At 40.9% G+C, this 17,534-nt stretch overlaps 3 protein-coding genes across 6 annotated transcripts in view; 1 reads left to right on the top strand and 2 right to left on the bottom strand.

The window, feature by feature from the left end:
- LOC310870869 (ATP-dependent zinc metalloprotease YME1L1-like) overlaps positions 1-17,534 on the bottom strand; it is a 157,508-nt gene that overhangs the window by 130,846 nt on the left and 9,128 nt on the right. For 2 of the 3 annotated variants that reach the window (XM_083782216.1, XM_083782217.1), the window contains exons 15-18: positions 17,363-17,489; positions 16,830-16,903; positions 16,272-16,358; positions 12,960-15,763 (exon numbers count right to left, since the gene is read on the bottom strand). In XM_083782216.1, the coding sequence (XP_083638342.1) occupies positions 15,620-15,763; positions 16,272-16,358; positions 16,830-16,903; positions 17,363-17,489 (432 nt within the window). In that variant the 3' untranslated portion in view covers positions 12,960-15,619. Of the gene's footprint in view, positions 1-12,959; positions 15,764-16,271; positions 16,359-16,829; positions 16,904-17,362; positions 17,490-17,534 lie in introns of those variants that run through there. The other variant, XR_014570274.1, reaches the window with a different exon arrangement.
- Positions 1,110-17,534, bottom strand: part of LOC310870872 (ras-related protein Rab-18-B) — a 50,631-nt gene continuing 34,206 nt past the window's right edge. The window contains exons 2-8 of one of the 2 annotated variants that reach the window (XM_083782222.1): positions 6,940-7,086; positions 6,430-6,485; positions 6,131-6,192; positions 5,294-5,366; positions 4,713-4,831; positions 3,824-3,890; positions 1,110-3,067 (exon numbers count right to left, since the gene is read on the bottom strand). In XM_083782222.1, coding sequence (XP_083638348.1) covers positions 2,895-3,067; positions 3,824-3,890; positions 4,713-4,831; positions 5,294-5,366; positions 6,131-6,192; positions 6,430-6,485; positions 6,940-7,007 — 618 coding nt within the window. In that variant the 5' untranslated portion in view covers positions 7,008-7,086 and the 3' untranslated portion in view covers positions 1,110-2,894. Of the gene's footprint in view, positions 3,068-3,823; positions 3,891-4,712; positions 4,832-5,293; positions 5,367-6,130; positions 6,193-6,429; positions 6,486-6,939; positions 7,123-17,534 lie in introns of those variants that run through there. The other variant, XM_083782221.1, reaches the window with a different exon arrangement.
- On the top strand, positions 9,401-12,413 carry ptchd3b (patched domain containing 3b; the record flags this gene model as incomplete). Its single annotated transcript, XM_083782654.1, has 4 exons — positions 9,401-9,727; positions 10,145-10,266; positions 10,394-10,539; positions 10,894-12,413. 4 exons carry the CDS (start codon positions 9,401-9,403, stop codon positions 12,411-12,413), a joined length of 2,115 nt encoding a protein of 704 aa, XP_083638780.1.

The raw sequence follows: 17,534 nt of genomic DNA, 5'->3' as shown, positions 1-17,534 counted from the left end.
TTCGCGCAGTTGATTTATGGTGGATCATTATTACGTTCTATATTCTTTACCCAAATAAAATGTATTCAACATTATACAGTATACACATTCCACCAGTGTAATGATAAATGAAAAGGTTAGATTTCAATATTGTATTTTTGGTTTCAGTATTTTGTATTTTTGGTTTCAGTATTTAGAAGTAAAGGGAATTGTGATCATGTTAGCATTTTATGAAAACTGTACTGGTTAAATTCAGGGTGGGCAACGTTTTCAGGCACATGAAAAGGTTGGCATCTGTGAACACCCTTGGCTAGATGGTGAAAACCAACAAAGAATGAGTCAATTATTTAATTTAAACAATACCATTAAATTGTTACTATCTGAGGGGAAAATATGAATGCACATAAAACAGTAATAGTTAATAATGGTTGCTTTACAGTATATATCAACTTGATTAACCTCACCATCTGGGTTAAATTCCCATTGCTCAGTTCATGAGCTCATTTGCACCTGGTATTCACAAGGCATTCTGCATTATGTATCTGGATAATATGCTATCCGGATAATCAATGACACGACCATGCTTCTGCATTGCATGGAAATGGGGTCGGTCTCCCTCTCTCTCTCTCTCTCACTCACACACACATGACACATCCAGGTGTACAGTAAACGGTGCCTTTGATATAAGAAACAGAGAACATGACATGTAGTCTCAGTAGTACATGTGGTGCTCTGCCTCTGTGCAGAGCACTGTGGTGGGGACTGTCACCACTCCGTCTGTATGCCGTCTAACACAGAACATAAGCTTGTAATCACAGGCTAGCCCCGCGGGATAATTTTCTAAAACATGCTTAGCGGGATTTTCCGCTTTGTTCCCTGTTCCTCCCTCTGTTCTGCGACACTCTTGAGCAAAGTGTTTTGGGTCTTGCATGTAGAACAGGCTAGAATCATTCAGTGAGGCCTTCATGGAAAGACTGCCTCACTCCAATTCAACCCTGTAAAAGCTGCGTTTCATTAGGTAGGCATCCACGCAACATGGAAACTGGATGGTTACGCTCGATGAAGGCAATAAAATAATATTTAGACTGCGGCAAGAGAAGGTGCAGCGCACATCTTTTGACAAGACACGATTCCGTCTTTAAGATTGTTTATTTCAGTTTGAAACAATACAAGTCCACGTTATGATAGGTCATAACACTATGTCAGTGAACGTTAAGGCAAATAGAATATTCTGGTAATGTGATTTAAATGGATGGAGGGGGGGGAAAGCCAGTGACGAAACAAAAAAGCAGAACTGCTAAACAAATCATTTTAACAGAATTCAAACAAAAAACATGCAACACACTATCTTGCAGATAAAATGCTCCTTTTGTCAATAGTGGGAGCAGGGTATTGAGCTTTTTAAACTTGTAATAATAAAATGTATGCCATTGGGATATATTGACATTACATTATAGTATGTGGAAAACATCTCCATGTTAACATGACATGGTATGGACCACGGCACCACAGAAATGTAAAGAGCAAGTAAATAAAAAGGCATGAGGAAAGATTATAGGACCGCTTGTCTACTTTACCACGACAGACTGATGGACCGACCATGCTAATCAACTGCTTTCTTTGCCAGAGAGGACGGGCAAGGAAAACAGAGAGATCCCATGAACAAAAAAGTGAAAAAACACAATCATAGTACAAAGGTTGCTGTATTGTAAACCTCACACTTGAGAATGAAACAAAAAAGGAAATGAAGTATGCATGGTAACAATGCTACATGACAGCAGTGTGCAAAAGCAGCTTTCTATTGCATGTGTCCTTGTGAGAAGGCAATAACATAATATAACAGCGGCTACACACTACACACCGCTGTCACACACGTTTTTGAGATAACTTCGCGATTTGAAACGTTGCGAGCTTAGATCAGCTATTTTCGCTATTTGTTAAACGACAAAGAATATAGGGCTTAAGTGGTTAAGAGGCAAGGGTTACACAGACACACCCCCCCCCCCCCCCCCCCCCCACACACACACACACACCCACACCCACACACAACAAAGAAAAGAAGAGCCATAAATCGGGATATCATCAAACTGGAATAGAATAAAATTTAACAGTAACTAAACTGGGGACTGCAGATGGCCCCACAGAACCACGATGGGAGTCTCGTGAAATGTTTTCTTTGGGAGCATTCACAGTGTCTGGTGCATTATGGGAGTGTGGACCAGGGTTGCTACGAAGACGTTTCTGAGGCTCGTCAACCACCCCAATTTCTTCCCCTCTCCCCCTCTGGTCCAAGTGACATGGTAAGGCATGAAGACCATTTTGTCAGTAGAACGTTTTCATGTGCGACTTTTCCACAAATAAAGTCTTTGGACGTCAGCCCAGTCGGACCCCGATCAAAAATCATAAGATATATATTATTTTCAACAGGGTGTCGAGTGTTTTTATGTGAAAGACTTTGAATTGCCTTGCCTTCAAGTTACAAATGGATATATTAACACATTGGATTAGATTTGAACGGGTATGTATTTGAAACCTACAAATTTGCTTTAACAGATGGAAAACCAAAAGTTGACCAACCAAAACCAAAAGTCAGTTAGTTCCATACATTTTAAACGTGAATATACTTGTATGACATTGTTGGCATGATTAAATTAAAACAATATACTTCCTCTTTGATTGATTATTTCAAGTGTGTGATCTCTGTCTCGGTAACACTTTAAAGAGGAAGTAACAAGCTATGAACAAGTGAAAGAAATTGATGGTTGAACAGAAGTGTGCAAACAGCAAAGTCTCTTTGACCGGTCCTCCAACAGAACTCCAACCAGCACTTATCTGACCTTCTTTCGTTTCCATCCTCCGTTTCCGGTCCGTAGTCGTTTTTATTTGGGGGTCGTTGTCCTTTAGTCCTCCCCCATCTAGGGTATGGAGCAGTACCCGCCACAGGCCCTGCCGGCATGTTGCTCCTGGCTCCCCAGTCGGACCCCCTGGCCCTGAGTGTCGCTCTCCCAAAGCCCTGGCGTCTGGAGAATTTTCTCCACAAGTTCCTCAAAGGCACATTGGACCCCGTCCTTGGTCTTAGCGCTGGCCTCTATTTGAAAGGAGAAAGATCAGGATGGCAAGAACTGTCAGGACTTGACAACTCTCCAAAAGTGCACGCTAACGCACCAAAGTCCAGTGAACCGTGACCGGAGGCAAACATAGAATAAAATCCATTCTTTTTTTTGCTGATTCCTATCACGTTATAATATTTGCAATAGTAAATTCATAGGACAGATATGCGTCACCGAGCATGGCATAGCAACATGAAACGACTTATCTGGACTGCAAAAGACATCCCTGCACAAACAAGACATCTACATAACGGCTAAATTTCCATGACATCTTCTTGCACGGCATTTTTTCTTCCTTTCAAAACTCCTTAATTTAGTCATTCTAAAATGGAAACTCCACAAAAAATGTTAACCTAATTTCCAGGAGAGGGACAGATCTGAGCAGGGAATCAGAAACACGTGTAGACATGGATTTAATAGATGAAAGACCGCTAGATTTTAATCATAATGCATTTCTTATGCAGGGGGCTGAGTCTCTCAGTGCGGCGCTGACAGTGGAGACTCGAAAATGCCAGAGCCGTATAAACAAGATGACCACGGCCCAACTGAAGGCGGGGCTCCACGAGTGGTGCCTTCATTTTCCTTTCAAACCTACGCACCAAGCCACCAACTCTGAATTTAATCATTCATTCATACATTCATTCATAATATAGCAGCATGGATGTGGCGTGCCATGTGAGAGATTACAGGATAAAAATGGATGGCGGTTGGTATTACTGAGACATAACACATACCAATAAAAAGCATGGAGTGTTTCCTGGCAAATTTCAGGCCCTCGTTTCTGTCCACTTCACGGCTGTCCTGAAACCGAACAAGAAGGACAATTTGAGTCTCTCTAATCCCATCTGTTTTATTCATACACCGCATGGGCACACCAGTTCCCATTGACATTCTGATGGTGATGAATGCATTTGACATAAACTTATGTGAGCCAAAACAGGGCAAAATGTTACAATGCTACCGAGTATATCCACAAAAGGCACAAAAGTAGTGAGACAAACCAAGATATTCTGTGGCATCTCATAACGGCTCATTTTGGCTTTGGTTTGTTTTGTTTTTTTGTAATCAGTTAAATGTGTGAGGGAAGCGTGGTCTCCCAGACGAAATGGAATAAAAGCCTCAAGATTGGCAGCTATAAATAACTAGAGCCAGGCCGCCCATCACATCAATTTTCTGATGACAACAGTATTGGCACTTATACAGCTGAAGTGTCCCCACTCTCAACCTGCCATCCCTATTTTGGTCATGTCATTATACTGTAAGAGAACATTTTCAAGTTTTTTTAAATAGCTGATCGACAAGCTCACAACACATGATGATGCCACGAGCTTGTAGTTCTTATTTGTGGTTACATAAAAAAGTTGTTATTTCATTTATTTTTTGCATAGTTGAGTTAAACATTCTCAAATAGAAGCTAACCAAACCAAATCACTTTTTCAAAGTGAACATTTAGAAAATGTTGCACTTTCTGAACAAATATCAGTCTAAACACTGTCCAAACTCTGGATAGGCATCGAACCCAAACATCTGGCATCTGTCCTGCTCCATCATGAACTATCAAAAAATGTATTTACTTTTACACATCAGTCATACAATTAGATTAAGAAATTGCTACAAACCCACCTGATCGATTTTGTTCCCAACCAACATTTTGACAATGTCATTTCGTGTGCTGTACGTCTCCAGTTCATTCAGCCAGTTCTCAAGTTTTGTGAAAGTGTCCCGTTTTGTGACGTCATATACTGTCAAGAGGAACAGAGAACAACAGATATTCGTGTCTACTACACCATATTATACTTTCAATAGCCATATGAATGAAACTAGTGAGCAGGAAGAACACGTTTTTACATTAACCACTTGAACCCTAGCATCCCTATTCTGAGGAGAAAATTGCTGATCTACAAGCTCACAATGCCTTGTGCTGCGAGGCGTTGTGATCTTGTAGATTGGCTATTTTCAGCAAAGAGGTTTGGTGTAGACTGTACAGAGTGAAAGGTCAAGTGTACTAAGTATTGACGGTTTACGTGGTTAAATGTCTGAAAATACACATTAACATGAATCCAACACACAACACAGTGCTGTCAACAGAGTCTATGAAAAGGTTTAATTTGCAACAAAATTTTAATGTAACAGGGGTCCCTGCTTCATCTGTCCGTCAGCAAAGGGGCCTGAAAAACGTTGAACACCCATGCTTTACTGCTCACCGAGTATGACTCCCTGTGCACCGCGGTAGTAGCTGGGTGTGAGCGTCCGGAAGCGCTCCTGTCCAGCTGTGTCCTGTACACAAAACAAACGCACACTGACAATACAGGGGCTTTTCTGGCAATGCTACACATCACTGCTAGATGATCGGATAATGCACTGACCAAATAATCACCATTTTATTATATTTAACCTTTAAATTCAACCAGTAAAAGAGTAAGACACATTGAGACTAAAGTCTCTTTTGCAAGTGTGAACTGGCCAAGAGAAGAGGCAAATAAAGTTAAACATCACTGTGTGCCAGTAACAACAAATACAAGATATGGTCCAGACATACAAATATATAATTCCAAACAAATTCGAAATGTTCCAAAATAGCACATTTACAAGATTTTAATGTTTTGAATTAATTATGATGGGTTGTGTGCTTGTATAGATCGGCTGTTTTCACCATTCGTTGTACAACAAATGTTATAGGCATTAGTGTCTTTCCGGGCTTCGCCTGGCACAGAGTCTTATGTTCATGAATTCCCATAGGGACAATGTAGATTTGTAAAACTCAGTTTACCTGTATTAATTACTATTATTACTAAATAAAACAAACTTATATAAGACTTTATAATATCAACAACTACTACTGACACCAACAGAACTCAATGACCACCGCCACTCTCACAAATTGCATGGCATTGCTTCATGGAAGTAAGTGTTTCTCTTTGTACTTTGTTAGCTTACTATGCAATGGCGCCATCTCATGGGGAGACCTTGTAACTGAACATGTTTTTCAAGTTATGTGCAGTACAGTACTGTATGTAGATCATGCTCATGACAGGGCTCACCCATATGGCCAGTTTTGCTTTGTTCCCATCGATGGAGATTGTCTTTACTTTGAAATCCACACCTGTGTTGTGTTAGGTACAAGAAGACAGATGGAGAGAAAGAAACAAGACAGAGACGACATTATTGTTGACAAAAAGGAGCAGCCCTGTTCCTTCCTGTTAGTTTGTGTGTGCATCAGTGCATGCATGCACTGGTGTGTGTGTGTGTGTGTGTGTGTGTGTGTGTGTGTGTGTGTGTGTGTGTGTGTGTGTGTGTGTGTGTGTGTGTGTGTGTGTCTGTCTGTCTGTCTGTGCGTTACCTATTGTCGCAGTCTGCTCTGGATCGAAAGTGTCTTCTGTAAACCTCAAAAGCAGACTGTTCAAGGGATAAAACATTGAAGTTGATGGAGAGGGATGAAAAACACAAATAGGTCAGCTGAAGTCAGTTCATATATAGGCCTACTGTATATTTATAACTAACTAGTGCTGATAATATATGGGTCCAACAGTCTGAATTCAATAGTATGACTCAAGTTAAACCTGTGCTTTACAAAAGTATGTGACATGGTGACAGTGGTGGTGACTGTTGGGAAACAAAACAGCTGATCAACTAGTCATTTTAGCAAACTCTCTAGTCTAGGTTCCTTGCTAGTTGCTCCTACCATACATATTTAATAAGCCCTATAGTTACCAAACTGGTCTAGCAAATGTAGCAATAACGGCTATGGGCTCATCAGTATGTGAAATTACATAACACAACAAAATGTCAACAACATTGCCAACTGGGGTAACATTAGCCTGTTAGCTAACATACAGCCACAAAAACCAACCTCGACTTCCCGACTCCACTCTCGCCGATTATCAGCAGCTTCAGAGTTGTCAGCACGTCGTCGTCCATGTTTGTGTTGTGGGAGGTAGTTGTATTATTCTCAACCTTCTCAGTGACAGTGACAGATGTCCCTTTCCAGAGAGACAGTGTGACAGACAGAGGTAGACTGCCCTGCGCTAGGCTCACTGTCCTGCACTAACTGCAGATCCATGCAACTTCCGTTCAATGCAGCCTAGACTGTGACGTCATGGGAGAACATGTTTCATGTACAAACATGACACTTTGCAGGAATCTATAAATATTGATAATCCAAAAGTGTTATGAAATAGTGTGTGTGTGTGTGTGTGTGTGTGTGTGTGTGTGTGTGTGTGTGTGTGTGTGTGTGTGTGTGTGTGTGTGTGTGTGTGTGTGTGTGTGTGTGTGTGTGTGTGTGTATGTATTTGGTTAAAATGGGTAGGGTTTAAAAAAAAGGCAAGAGCTTGCTCTGGTGCACTGGCCTAAAAGTGGGTCCTTAAAAACTGCTAAAACTTCTGAAATGTATGTATGTATGTATGTATTTAAAAGGGTGGCTTTTTAGTAAAAATCCCAGCCCACAATACCTTCATATATTTAAAAATAATTCCAAAATAGGGTTACCAGTGAAGGGCAACCTGCCTATTCACTGGGGTCCACCCCCCTGAGTCCAAGTTAGACTAGACCGCATACCTGTATGTATGTATGTATCTTTGGCCAACATCAACACCAACACCTTCCCTCTCCACCTTGGGCCTCAGTACCAATATTTACTCCTCAGTTACTTAAAAACCTGGGCATAATATTTGACAATAATTTTAAATTTGATATTAAGCAGATTAGCTTGGTGGTCAAGACTAGCTTTTTCCAACTTAATCCTGGCCAATTAAGGGCTATCTCTCCCAACCCGATCTTGAGAGGGTAAAATTCATGCCTTTATTTCATTGAGGCTTGATTACTGCAATTCACTGTACATAGGCATTGACCAGGCTGCCCTCAGACGGAAGACAGTACAGAACCTGTTAGATTTAGAATAGATTTTAAGATTTTACTATTTGTTTTTAAAGCCCTAACGGGCTGGCTCCCCAGTATCTATCAGTCCTCATAAATCCATACACCCCAGCCAGGACCTTGAGGTCAGCTGACCAGCTGCTTCTGACTATGCCCTCAACTGAACTAACTACAGGTCTAGAGGTGACAGAGCTTTCTCAGTGGCCGGCCCCAAACTCTGGATCAGTCTGCCCCTGCGGATTAGGTCTGCTCGCTCCTTATAGGAGCTTTCAAGTCCTCTCTTAAAACTATTTTTTTTTCTCCATGGCTTTTAACTCTATTTGATTCTGGATTTTAATTTGTTTGAATGTATTACAACTGTGTAATTTGATGCTCTTTTGTTTGTGTTGTTATTTTGTCTTATTCTTCTTTTATCTGATCTTGTACAGCACTTTGGTTGACCTTTGGTCTTTGTAAATGTGCTTTATAAATAAAGTTGGATTTGATGTACAGTATGTATGTATGTATGTATGTTGTATGTGTGTACAGAGAGAGAGAGAGAGAGAGAGAGAGAGAGAGAGAGAGAGAGAGAGAGAGAGAGATTTAAACTAAATTGGTCAAGGATTTCAGTTTTGAAATCTTTATCAAATACATAACCTGTGTAACTGATTGTTCATCTCATATTTACTAGTTGGTCTTAAGTTTTTTTTTAAGCAAAATTTGTAGGCCTATATGTTTCAGGTTTGTAGCCTATAGTATACAGTAGGCTGAGTAGGGCATCTATTCCCATTGATATAGGTTTTATTATGTTTGTTGTGTGTCCCCTACATTGTCTTTTATCTTTTATGTGTAAAGTCTTAGAGTCTGAAATAAAGAATGATTGTTCTTTTGTTAGTTGTCTAGCTTAGCCCAGGGCAGAGTTGGTCAAGTGGATACTTTTAAGAGGATGTATACGCGGCTAGACAATTATCTTTTAAAAACAAGACACAATGTAGGGCTACAGCACAGCTATCCTTTGTTCTCTGGCTTACCAATAGAATACACTCATTACCTACAAATGAACCACTTGGGATTTGGAATTTGAGGTGCAGTAATCCTTATCCAGTGACAGTAGTATCTTAGTGCAGTTGAATGGTGTCTTTGTTTGATAAGGTCCATGCCTCCAGCTGCCTTGTCCATCACTGAGAAGGACTACCCCAATATTATGCAATTAACTTCTAATGAAGGGGCTGTTTATGTGTACATGGTTGCAACTTGCAGATATCACTGCTTGTTTGCAGCTCCCTGTTGTTCTTTAGGCTGACATCTGAAGATAGGAAGGATCCGTTTCCGTGCTGCACCCATGGGCTAATTTCAGCACTATAACCTAGATAGATTTTTGTGAACAAAGCTGAAATTTAAAGACCATGGCGAAATGTTACACAGATTGCATAGTGAGACCCCTATGCATCTGTTTTGAAATGATAGGCCATTTCATTGGATGTCATCCATGGTGGTTCTTTATTGCTCCTCTTGTCCTCTCTGCTGGGCTGGGGAGTGGGTTCTACTTCTTAAAGGACAGGATGTCCAACGACATCGAGGGGCAGTTCACCCCTATTCATGGACAAGCCAAGATGGAGAGACAATACATCCAAGAAACGTTTCCAGAAGATGATTCCATGTTTTCCAGCTTGAGGCTGAGCACGGACGGCACGCATGCTTCTTTTATTGCCACAAATGACAGGGACATTCTGACAGTGGAGTCACTTCAGGAGATCATAGACCTGGACCTCAAAGTTAAGAGTGTGGTAGCGCAGCTTGAGAATGAAACTGTTGGATATATGGATCTTTGTGCAACTGTGACTGCCAGCTGCTTTTCCAGTGACATTCTACGTGTCATTAACTACAATGCAAGCCATATAGACAATGTTAATTTGACGTTTCCGTGGCATTACTCTGATTTTGAGAGGATTCCCTTGCATGTCAGCCTGGGAAGTGTGACACTTGACAACAACGCTGTCATTCAAAGCGCTAAAGCCATACAAATCCGTTACTACTTACGAGAGGGCAGCAACATAAAAACAGATATTTGGCTGCAGGCTGTTATGAATCTCATCTCAAATGAATCAACAAGTTCCATAGAGGTGAGATGAAACATAATACCTTAACAAATCGCATGTGAATTGAAGTGCTTGTGAACATGCTAAATGTTGTCGTCTCTCTAGGTGTCATACTCTACCTCCATGTCCTTGCAGTGGGAATTTGAGAAATCTCCAGCCTCTATCGTCCAACTGTTCTCCATCACATATGCCACTGCAATCACATTTTCAATCATATCATGCTGGAGGTTGGTAAAGTATTGTGACTACTACTCTTAACTACCAATGGAATGATGAGTATACCCGTGTGTGTGTGTGTGTGTGTGTGTATATATATATATATATATAATTTATGTATTTATTCGTATTGAACAGGTTGGACAACGTAAGGACTAAGGTATGGGTGGCGTCTGTTGGAGTGCTCTCAGCAGGTCTTGCAGTACTGACCAGTTTTGGGGTGTTGCTTTTACTGGATCAGCCTTTCGTCATGACTGTTGCCTCCTCACCTTTTATGATACTAGGTACGTTCCTGTGGAATTATCTAGGTTAGGCAACACCCACTTGATAGGGAAATGTGCAAAATTAAAAACCAATATAATAAAAATGCGAATAGTTGGTTTGAGAAATCCTTCTTCATGTTCATTTACATAAATGATTAGTCTCAATATTAGCTTGATAATATATTCAGGCATTTAGTTAGCAAATTCTGGTGTACAAACTATTTGCCCCTAAACTAATCTAGAAAGTATTTTCATGCAAAAGTAAACGAGAAGTGGTCTTTATAATACCTATGGACATTAGGTATAGTGAGTCAAACATTGGGTTAAAATCCATGTCCTTTGCCACCAACTGATTTTTGTCATTTGATACTAAAGGCATTGGAATCGACGACATGTTCATCATGCTCTCCTGCTGGCAGCGGACCCATGTACTGGACAGTGTTGCTGACCGCCTGGCTGACACCTACAGAGAAGCTGCTGTTTCAATCTCCATCACCAGCCTGACCGACGCACTGGCTCTCTTCCTTGGCTACAGATCTCCCTTTGGCTCTGTCCGGTCCTTCTGTCTCTACGCTGGCGTATCTGTTACGGTCTGCTACTTCTATAACATCACTTTCCTGGGCGCCTTCATGGCTCTGAACGGCCGGAGGGAAGCAGAGAACAGACACTGGCTCACGTGTGCCAAGATCCCAGAGGACCTTCCACCAGGGAGATCAAAGGCATTCGGTTTGTGCTGCGTTGGAGGAACCTATGATCGAACCACTGAAAAAGAGGAAAATCCACCATTGAGTCGATTCTTTGAGAAGGTCTATGGGCCATTTCTCACTCAAACATGGGTCAAAGCGTGTATACTTGTTGTATATGCTGGGTATCTGGCGGTCAGCATCTACGGGTGTTGTGTCATGAAGGAAGGTCTTGACGTTAGGAACCTGGTGCTGGATGATTCTTATATTATCAGATATTACAATGACCAAAACCAGCATTTCCATAAATATAGCTACAATGTGATGGTGGCTGTGAAGCAGCCACTCCCATACTGGACTATGAGTGGTTGGCAGAGCCTTTGCTCGTGCATTGTGGATTTTGAAAACTTGAATTATGTCAACGGCACATTCGCTTGGTTCCACTCCTTTCAACGGTACGCCAAATCCACTGATTTCAACATAAGCTCTGAACAGGCGTTCAAAAAACACCTGCTTCGTTTCCTCGAGCTCAACCCCATGTTCAGGCAAGACATCAACCTCAGTGCAGAATATGACATACAGGCCTCTCGATTTTTCATTCAGACCCTCCACAAAACCACCATGAAGGACATGTTGGTTGGCCTCAGGGAAACGGCAAGACAATGTCCGATTGAGCTACTAGTGTACCACCCCGCGTTTATCTACTTTGACCAATACACCGTCATTGCGGACACCACCATTCAAACACTCCTGGTGGCTGCTATAGTGATGCTATGCGTCTCACTTATCCTCATTCCCAATCCTCTGTGTTCCCTGTGGGTAGCATTTGCCATGACTTCAGTCATCGTCGGTGTGGCGGGATTCATGGCTCTGTGGAATGTTAACCTCGACTCCATTTCCATGATCAACCTGGTCATGTGTATTGGATTCTCTGTGGATTTCTCAGCCCACATCTCCTACGCATTTGTCTCCAGTTCCAAGAGCAATGCGAATGAGAGATCTACGGAGGCAATGGCCTACTTGGGGTATCCAATAGTGCAGGGGGCAGTGTCTACCATTTTAGGGGTAGTGGCGCTCTCTGTGTCCGGGAGTTATATATTTAGGACGTTTTTCAAAGTCATGTTTTTGGTGATTCTATTCGGCGTGTTCCACGGCCTTGTGTTTATTCCAGTGTTTCTGACATTGTTTGGGGCATGTGGGAAGTGCTGTTAAATGGTTATAGCTTGTGGATCAAATTTCATTGTGGTGTCATTACTGCTAGGATTTAGTCGTTCACTTTAGCCATATATTTCATCGTACGACAAACAGTAAAATATACAGTAAGCTCACACATCACAATGCTTGTTCATCGCCTATTGAACTGAAGTATAAAAATACTTGCATATGACACAACCCAAATGAGGATGCGAGGTTGAAAATGGTGCAATACAGTTGATAATATCCTGAAACTGAAGTCATATACTGTGCAAGTCTTTCAATTAAAGAAGTTATTTTTCATATAATCCTGTACTGGTATAATACAGTGGAAATGTACTGATATATTATATCAGTACAATTCCACTGTATATATCAACAATTACACACATGTTTTTGTGTTTTGTGTCACTCTGGCCTATTTCCTGGCTAAATCGGTTACATTTCTGCATTGTTAATAAAGAAATCATACAGTGGTCTTGTAACTAATTCAACAGCTATGGTGATTGCAACACGCAATACTTTGGGAAACTAATATTTGGAAAAAGCACAAACAATTTTAAATTTAAAGGATATTTTACTTTTAATTCAATCCATCCTTTCATTCAACATTGCCATCACATTATTGAGAGACTAGTCAATCTAATCAACTAATCAATCAATACCAGAGTGCCATTCAGAGTAAAAGCACCTCTATACATATATATACAATGTCTTTTTATCACATTCCCAATATATGTACAATAAAACATAGGTAAGAGCTCAATAAACCAAAGATTGAAGTTGGTTACCGCAGTAAATAAAAATATTAGAAATACTACATTGAATAACTTTTGGGTATAAGCCATTTATAGACTAAACTTCAAAGAAATCTGTGTTCTAAAAAATGACGTTATCACTTTGTCTTACATCACACTCCTCTATGACATTTTTCAACAGAGCGATGCATTTGCTCAATTTTAACTGCAGAGGGCTTTGAAAATCAAAACACATACATTAGAATCAAAGATGATCCATTAAAACATGACATTGGAGCTACAGTAAAGCTGAGCATTGGTGTGTTGAATGTTGCTCCTGTTCTTTGTGTCCAGCCTCTCTACCAGTGAACAGTGTACATTTATAGCAATTTGCCTCGACTATTACTGTGCAGAACTTTGTAAAAAGTTTATTTGCCTATGTGATCTAAGCTTTAACCACTTAAGAATCTACAAGCGTGATTTACAAGAGCGTGAAACTTCTCAGTGGTGAGCTTTATATTCCAGAAATCCAGCTCAGGCCGGTGGACTAACGAGTTGGTCACAAGCTCAATATCGTTGCCGTCGGGTGGAAACCTCATAATATCCAAAACAGTTACTTTTGAGGATTCAAATTGAAAAAATAGGCGATAAGCTCAAAATATGCATCTTGTTTTGAGCTTTTAGATCGTCTATTCCTGCTACTAGAGCATTTATTTAAAAAAGAAAAAGAAAAGAAAACATAAGGTTTCTGCCCGTTAGCAACGATAGGCCCTTTCAAAAGCTGTCACTATTCTTCAGCCTATATTTGGTTATTTAAAAAAAAGTACAATCCATATAGACAGCATCGATATCTTTAGTTCCACAAATACATTACATAAAGAGAAGGTACAGTAAGTGTGCCTAAACTTCACACATTTCACACACAAAAGTGCTGAGAGACATTGTCGATCATATATTTCCCAAATCAAAATCGGAGAAATTCACACCTACATTCCCCTGAAAAGGCCACCTTTAGAAACAGCTACATGGCTCAGACTAACAGACATGGGGATACGCAGAAGGGATGGTTCATGTGGAGGAACATGAACAGGCATCCATGCCTAAGCACATTAGAAGACGCTCTGTAGCGAGCGACCTTGAAATACACTGCTCAAAGTAACAGACGCGCACAGAAAACACTGGGAGAAGTGGAGAGGAAATATTCCACGGCTGAGGGTCAGGCAAAATCCTATTAGCCACGATTACGCAGCGGCTCAAATGGCCGTGCACTGCCCCATGATGTTCACACAAAAAGGGCTTATGTGTTATGACCTCGGCTGAACGGAATCTGACCCATTTTCCATCCATCCGCACATACAGTACATACATATTCCATGAACAGAATCCCATTTAGAAGTCATGATTCAGATGCATATTTATATTTGCTATTATACCCACCCAACGCCCCTTAAGACAACCTGAGCAAAAGTATTTCGTATTATACATCCACCTCCTTCAAAACACAGTTTGAACACAGAGTGCATTCGAATTGTCAAATGTAATTCAGTATGAATTAAGGTTGGGAGGGGGAAAGATTGACTATAGCGAACATCACTGCCACCACCGTTTTAATGTCATAGTGTTTTGGTAGTAGATAATCAAAGTGATATTTTTTGGTTAAAACAAAAAAGAAATTGTGAAAAAGTTAAATCTCTATTTTCTGATGATCGCTATAGAGTGTTTGTTCAGTAACATGTGTATCACTGTGTCTGCAATTTCATCCAAGAGAGAGTATCCATTTAATCAGCTTAAAATGTATAGAGTTCCATTTCCAATTGTGTCTGCTCAGTTCACTTCACTTATTTATCCTGGATGGGTTCCCTCTCCTGATTGGACAAATGTGTTATCCTGACCTCAGACCCGAAAATGCATTTTCTGTTTACTTGAGAGCTGGAGAAACGGGGAGAGTTTACTGAACAAACACACTCTATAGCAGTGAATGATTACCATCAGAATATAGAGCTATCTAACACTTATTTTAGTTTCTAGTACAGATTTCAAGGTAGGTTGCGAGAACATTCTTCCGTGAAAGAAAAAGTGTGGTACCACTGGTACAACTCTTTAGGTAGAGTAATGTCGTTAAACCCAATCCCAAATACTAGTGAACAGGGGCCGTCATACAGTATATAAAGTCGACAAAAGGATGACATCTGCTCTAGACAACTGACCAGTCAGCAGTGCATGATCATCGTTCATTAAACATTTCCAGACCAGCACTCAGTGACACTTTATAGAGGCCAATAGAGAATGACGACACTCTCTTCTAGCCCCAATGTTAACTACCTCCCTCCCTCCCATCTCGTGTGTGTGTGTGTGTGTGTGTGTGTGTGTGTGTGTGTACACGCATGTGTGTGTGTGTACACGCATACGGTCTGTCTAGCCCTCCATATCCCCTGAATTCTGCAATCCGGACCCTTCCCGCTTTGCACTGTTATGTTGTCCCTGGTTTCATCGGTTTTCTATGTTCTTGCCCTCCAAGACAAGCGTAATCTCCTTGTTGTCCAGCGTCTCGTACCTGAGCAGTGCCTCTGCCAGGTTTCGGTGTTCTTTGGAGTGTTTCTTGATGAGTGTCTTAGCCCGCTCATACGAGTCCTGGGGGCCACGAGAGTTGAAGAGTGGTTGGTGAAAAGCGCACATGTACAGCTGCGACCGTTTTTGTTATTTCTTTCACTGAAGATGAATCGTCATTGTCACAGAAATGCATTGGTATTCCCTTTCTCTGTAAGCTGATCTATGTATAGACTCCAAAGGGGCATGAATATCCACAGAAAAAGCACACACAGTGTATTGAAATGGATTGGCTCAGAGAGGAAGGGAATATTCATACATGTCTTTGACTAAAACAGTTTCTCTAGTGAAAACAACAACAATCCAAAAACTAATCCCCGTTACACGGAGAAAAGGCGGCAAAAGACACAAGAGACTCCTCACAGGTCAATTTAACCCATCAAAACATGTTAGATTTTAGCGTTGGCTATTCCAAAATATACAAGCTCACAGTGCATGCCTTGATCAGTTTTTGAACAGTTTAGAAAAATCTTGAAAGTGTTGAATGATTTTAGTGGGTTTAAAAGAACAGGACAATAGTAATTTAACTTGCCTTCAGCAGTAGGCGGATTTCATGCTCCACGGCAGCTTGTGTCTCTGGACTCTGCTTGGTCACGTCAGTGTAGGTCATCACACCCAACTGGACAAGGACAAGATCAAATGTACATTATCTGCACACGAAAACCAAAGTGAATGTGGAGACGGTCCTACATGTGGTGATAAATGCATCCAAGACATTTAACCCATTCTGGGCGGGAACCCCTTTTCGTGTTTTAAGCATTGTGTTATACTTTAGCTATTGAAAAATAGCAGATCTAGAAGGTCTTGTAGGTCTGCTATTTTTGGAAAATCGTGAAAATGTGGCGCAAATCTTTGAATATATATTCTTTCAGAGCGAACCTTTTTAACTAAAATCTTTGCTTCTGGGGGGTCCCTGGAACAACATATTTTGAGATGGGGTCGGCGGCCAATTACATATATTTTTGGGGGTCCTTGACATGAAAATGTTTGAGAACCACTGACAGAAACATGGGTTTTGCAGAAAACTGTCAGGATTTAGAAGGCATTTGTAGAATCGTCCTCAGGTCTGTTCACTGTTCATGAAACTTACCTTTTCGCACATGCCAAATCTGGTCACCATCATCTTAGCGATCTTGGTCGCGCTATCAAAGTCGCTGGATGCTCCTGGGAAGCAGAAGGAATGTATACTGTATATAATAAAAAAACATCTTGCTTGTTGTTTATTGTCTGGAAGACTATTGTATACTTTTAAATAGCAGAACCATCCACGCTATTTCCGTGTCTGCCAACTTATTGTTTTATAATAATAATAATGTTTAAACCCATTAAAACCGGGTCCAAAGCTGTTACTTATCAGGATTCAAATTTTTATGCTTTTATGTGGTGCTGTAGTATGATCAAGTAGTAGCCAGCAACGATATACAGCAACATGGCTTTTCAGAAAACTGATAGGATTTAAGGCCTTTTATTTGTAGAATCGGCCACAGGTCTTAATACATCGTCAAATACATTGTCGGTCTAGATTAAATCAAAGTGTCTGGAACTGGAATTAAACTACTAGGTACGATTAAGTCATTATACAAGGTTAGTGCAATCTTCCTACAGACGGTTGCCTGGTCTTACCGGTGGTGATGAACTCATTTCCGAATATGATCTCCTCTGCGACGCGGCCGCCCATGCTAACGTCCATCTGGGCTAGAAGCTGAGAGCGAGTCTCGCTCCAACGGTCATTCTCTGGGAGCATGGACACCTAAGAGCAGAGGGACGGGTGAGAGGCGTAGAATAGATGACGTTA

The sequence above is a fragment of the Protomyctophum parallelum genome (assembly GCF_964188405.1).
Source record: "Protomyctophum parallelum genome assembly, chromosome: 14".
NCBI lineage: Eukaryota > Metazoa > Chordata > Actinopteri > Myctophiformes > Myctophidae > Protomyctophum > Protomyctophum parallelum.
This window is presented reverse-complemented; position numbering and strand designations above follow the sequence as displayed.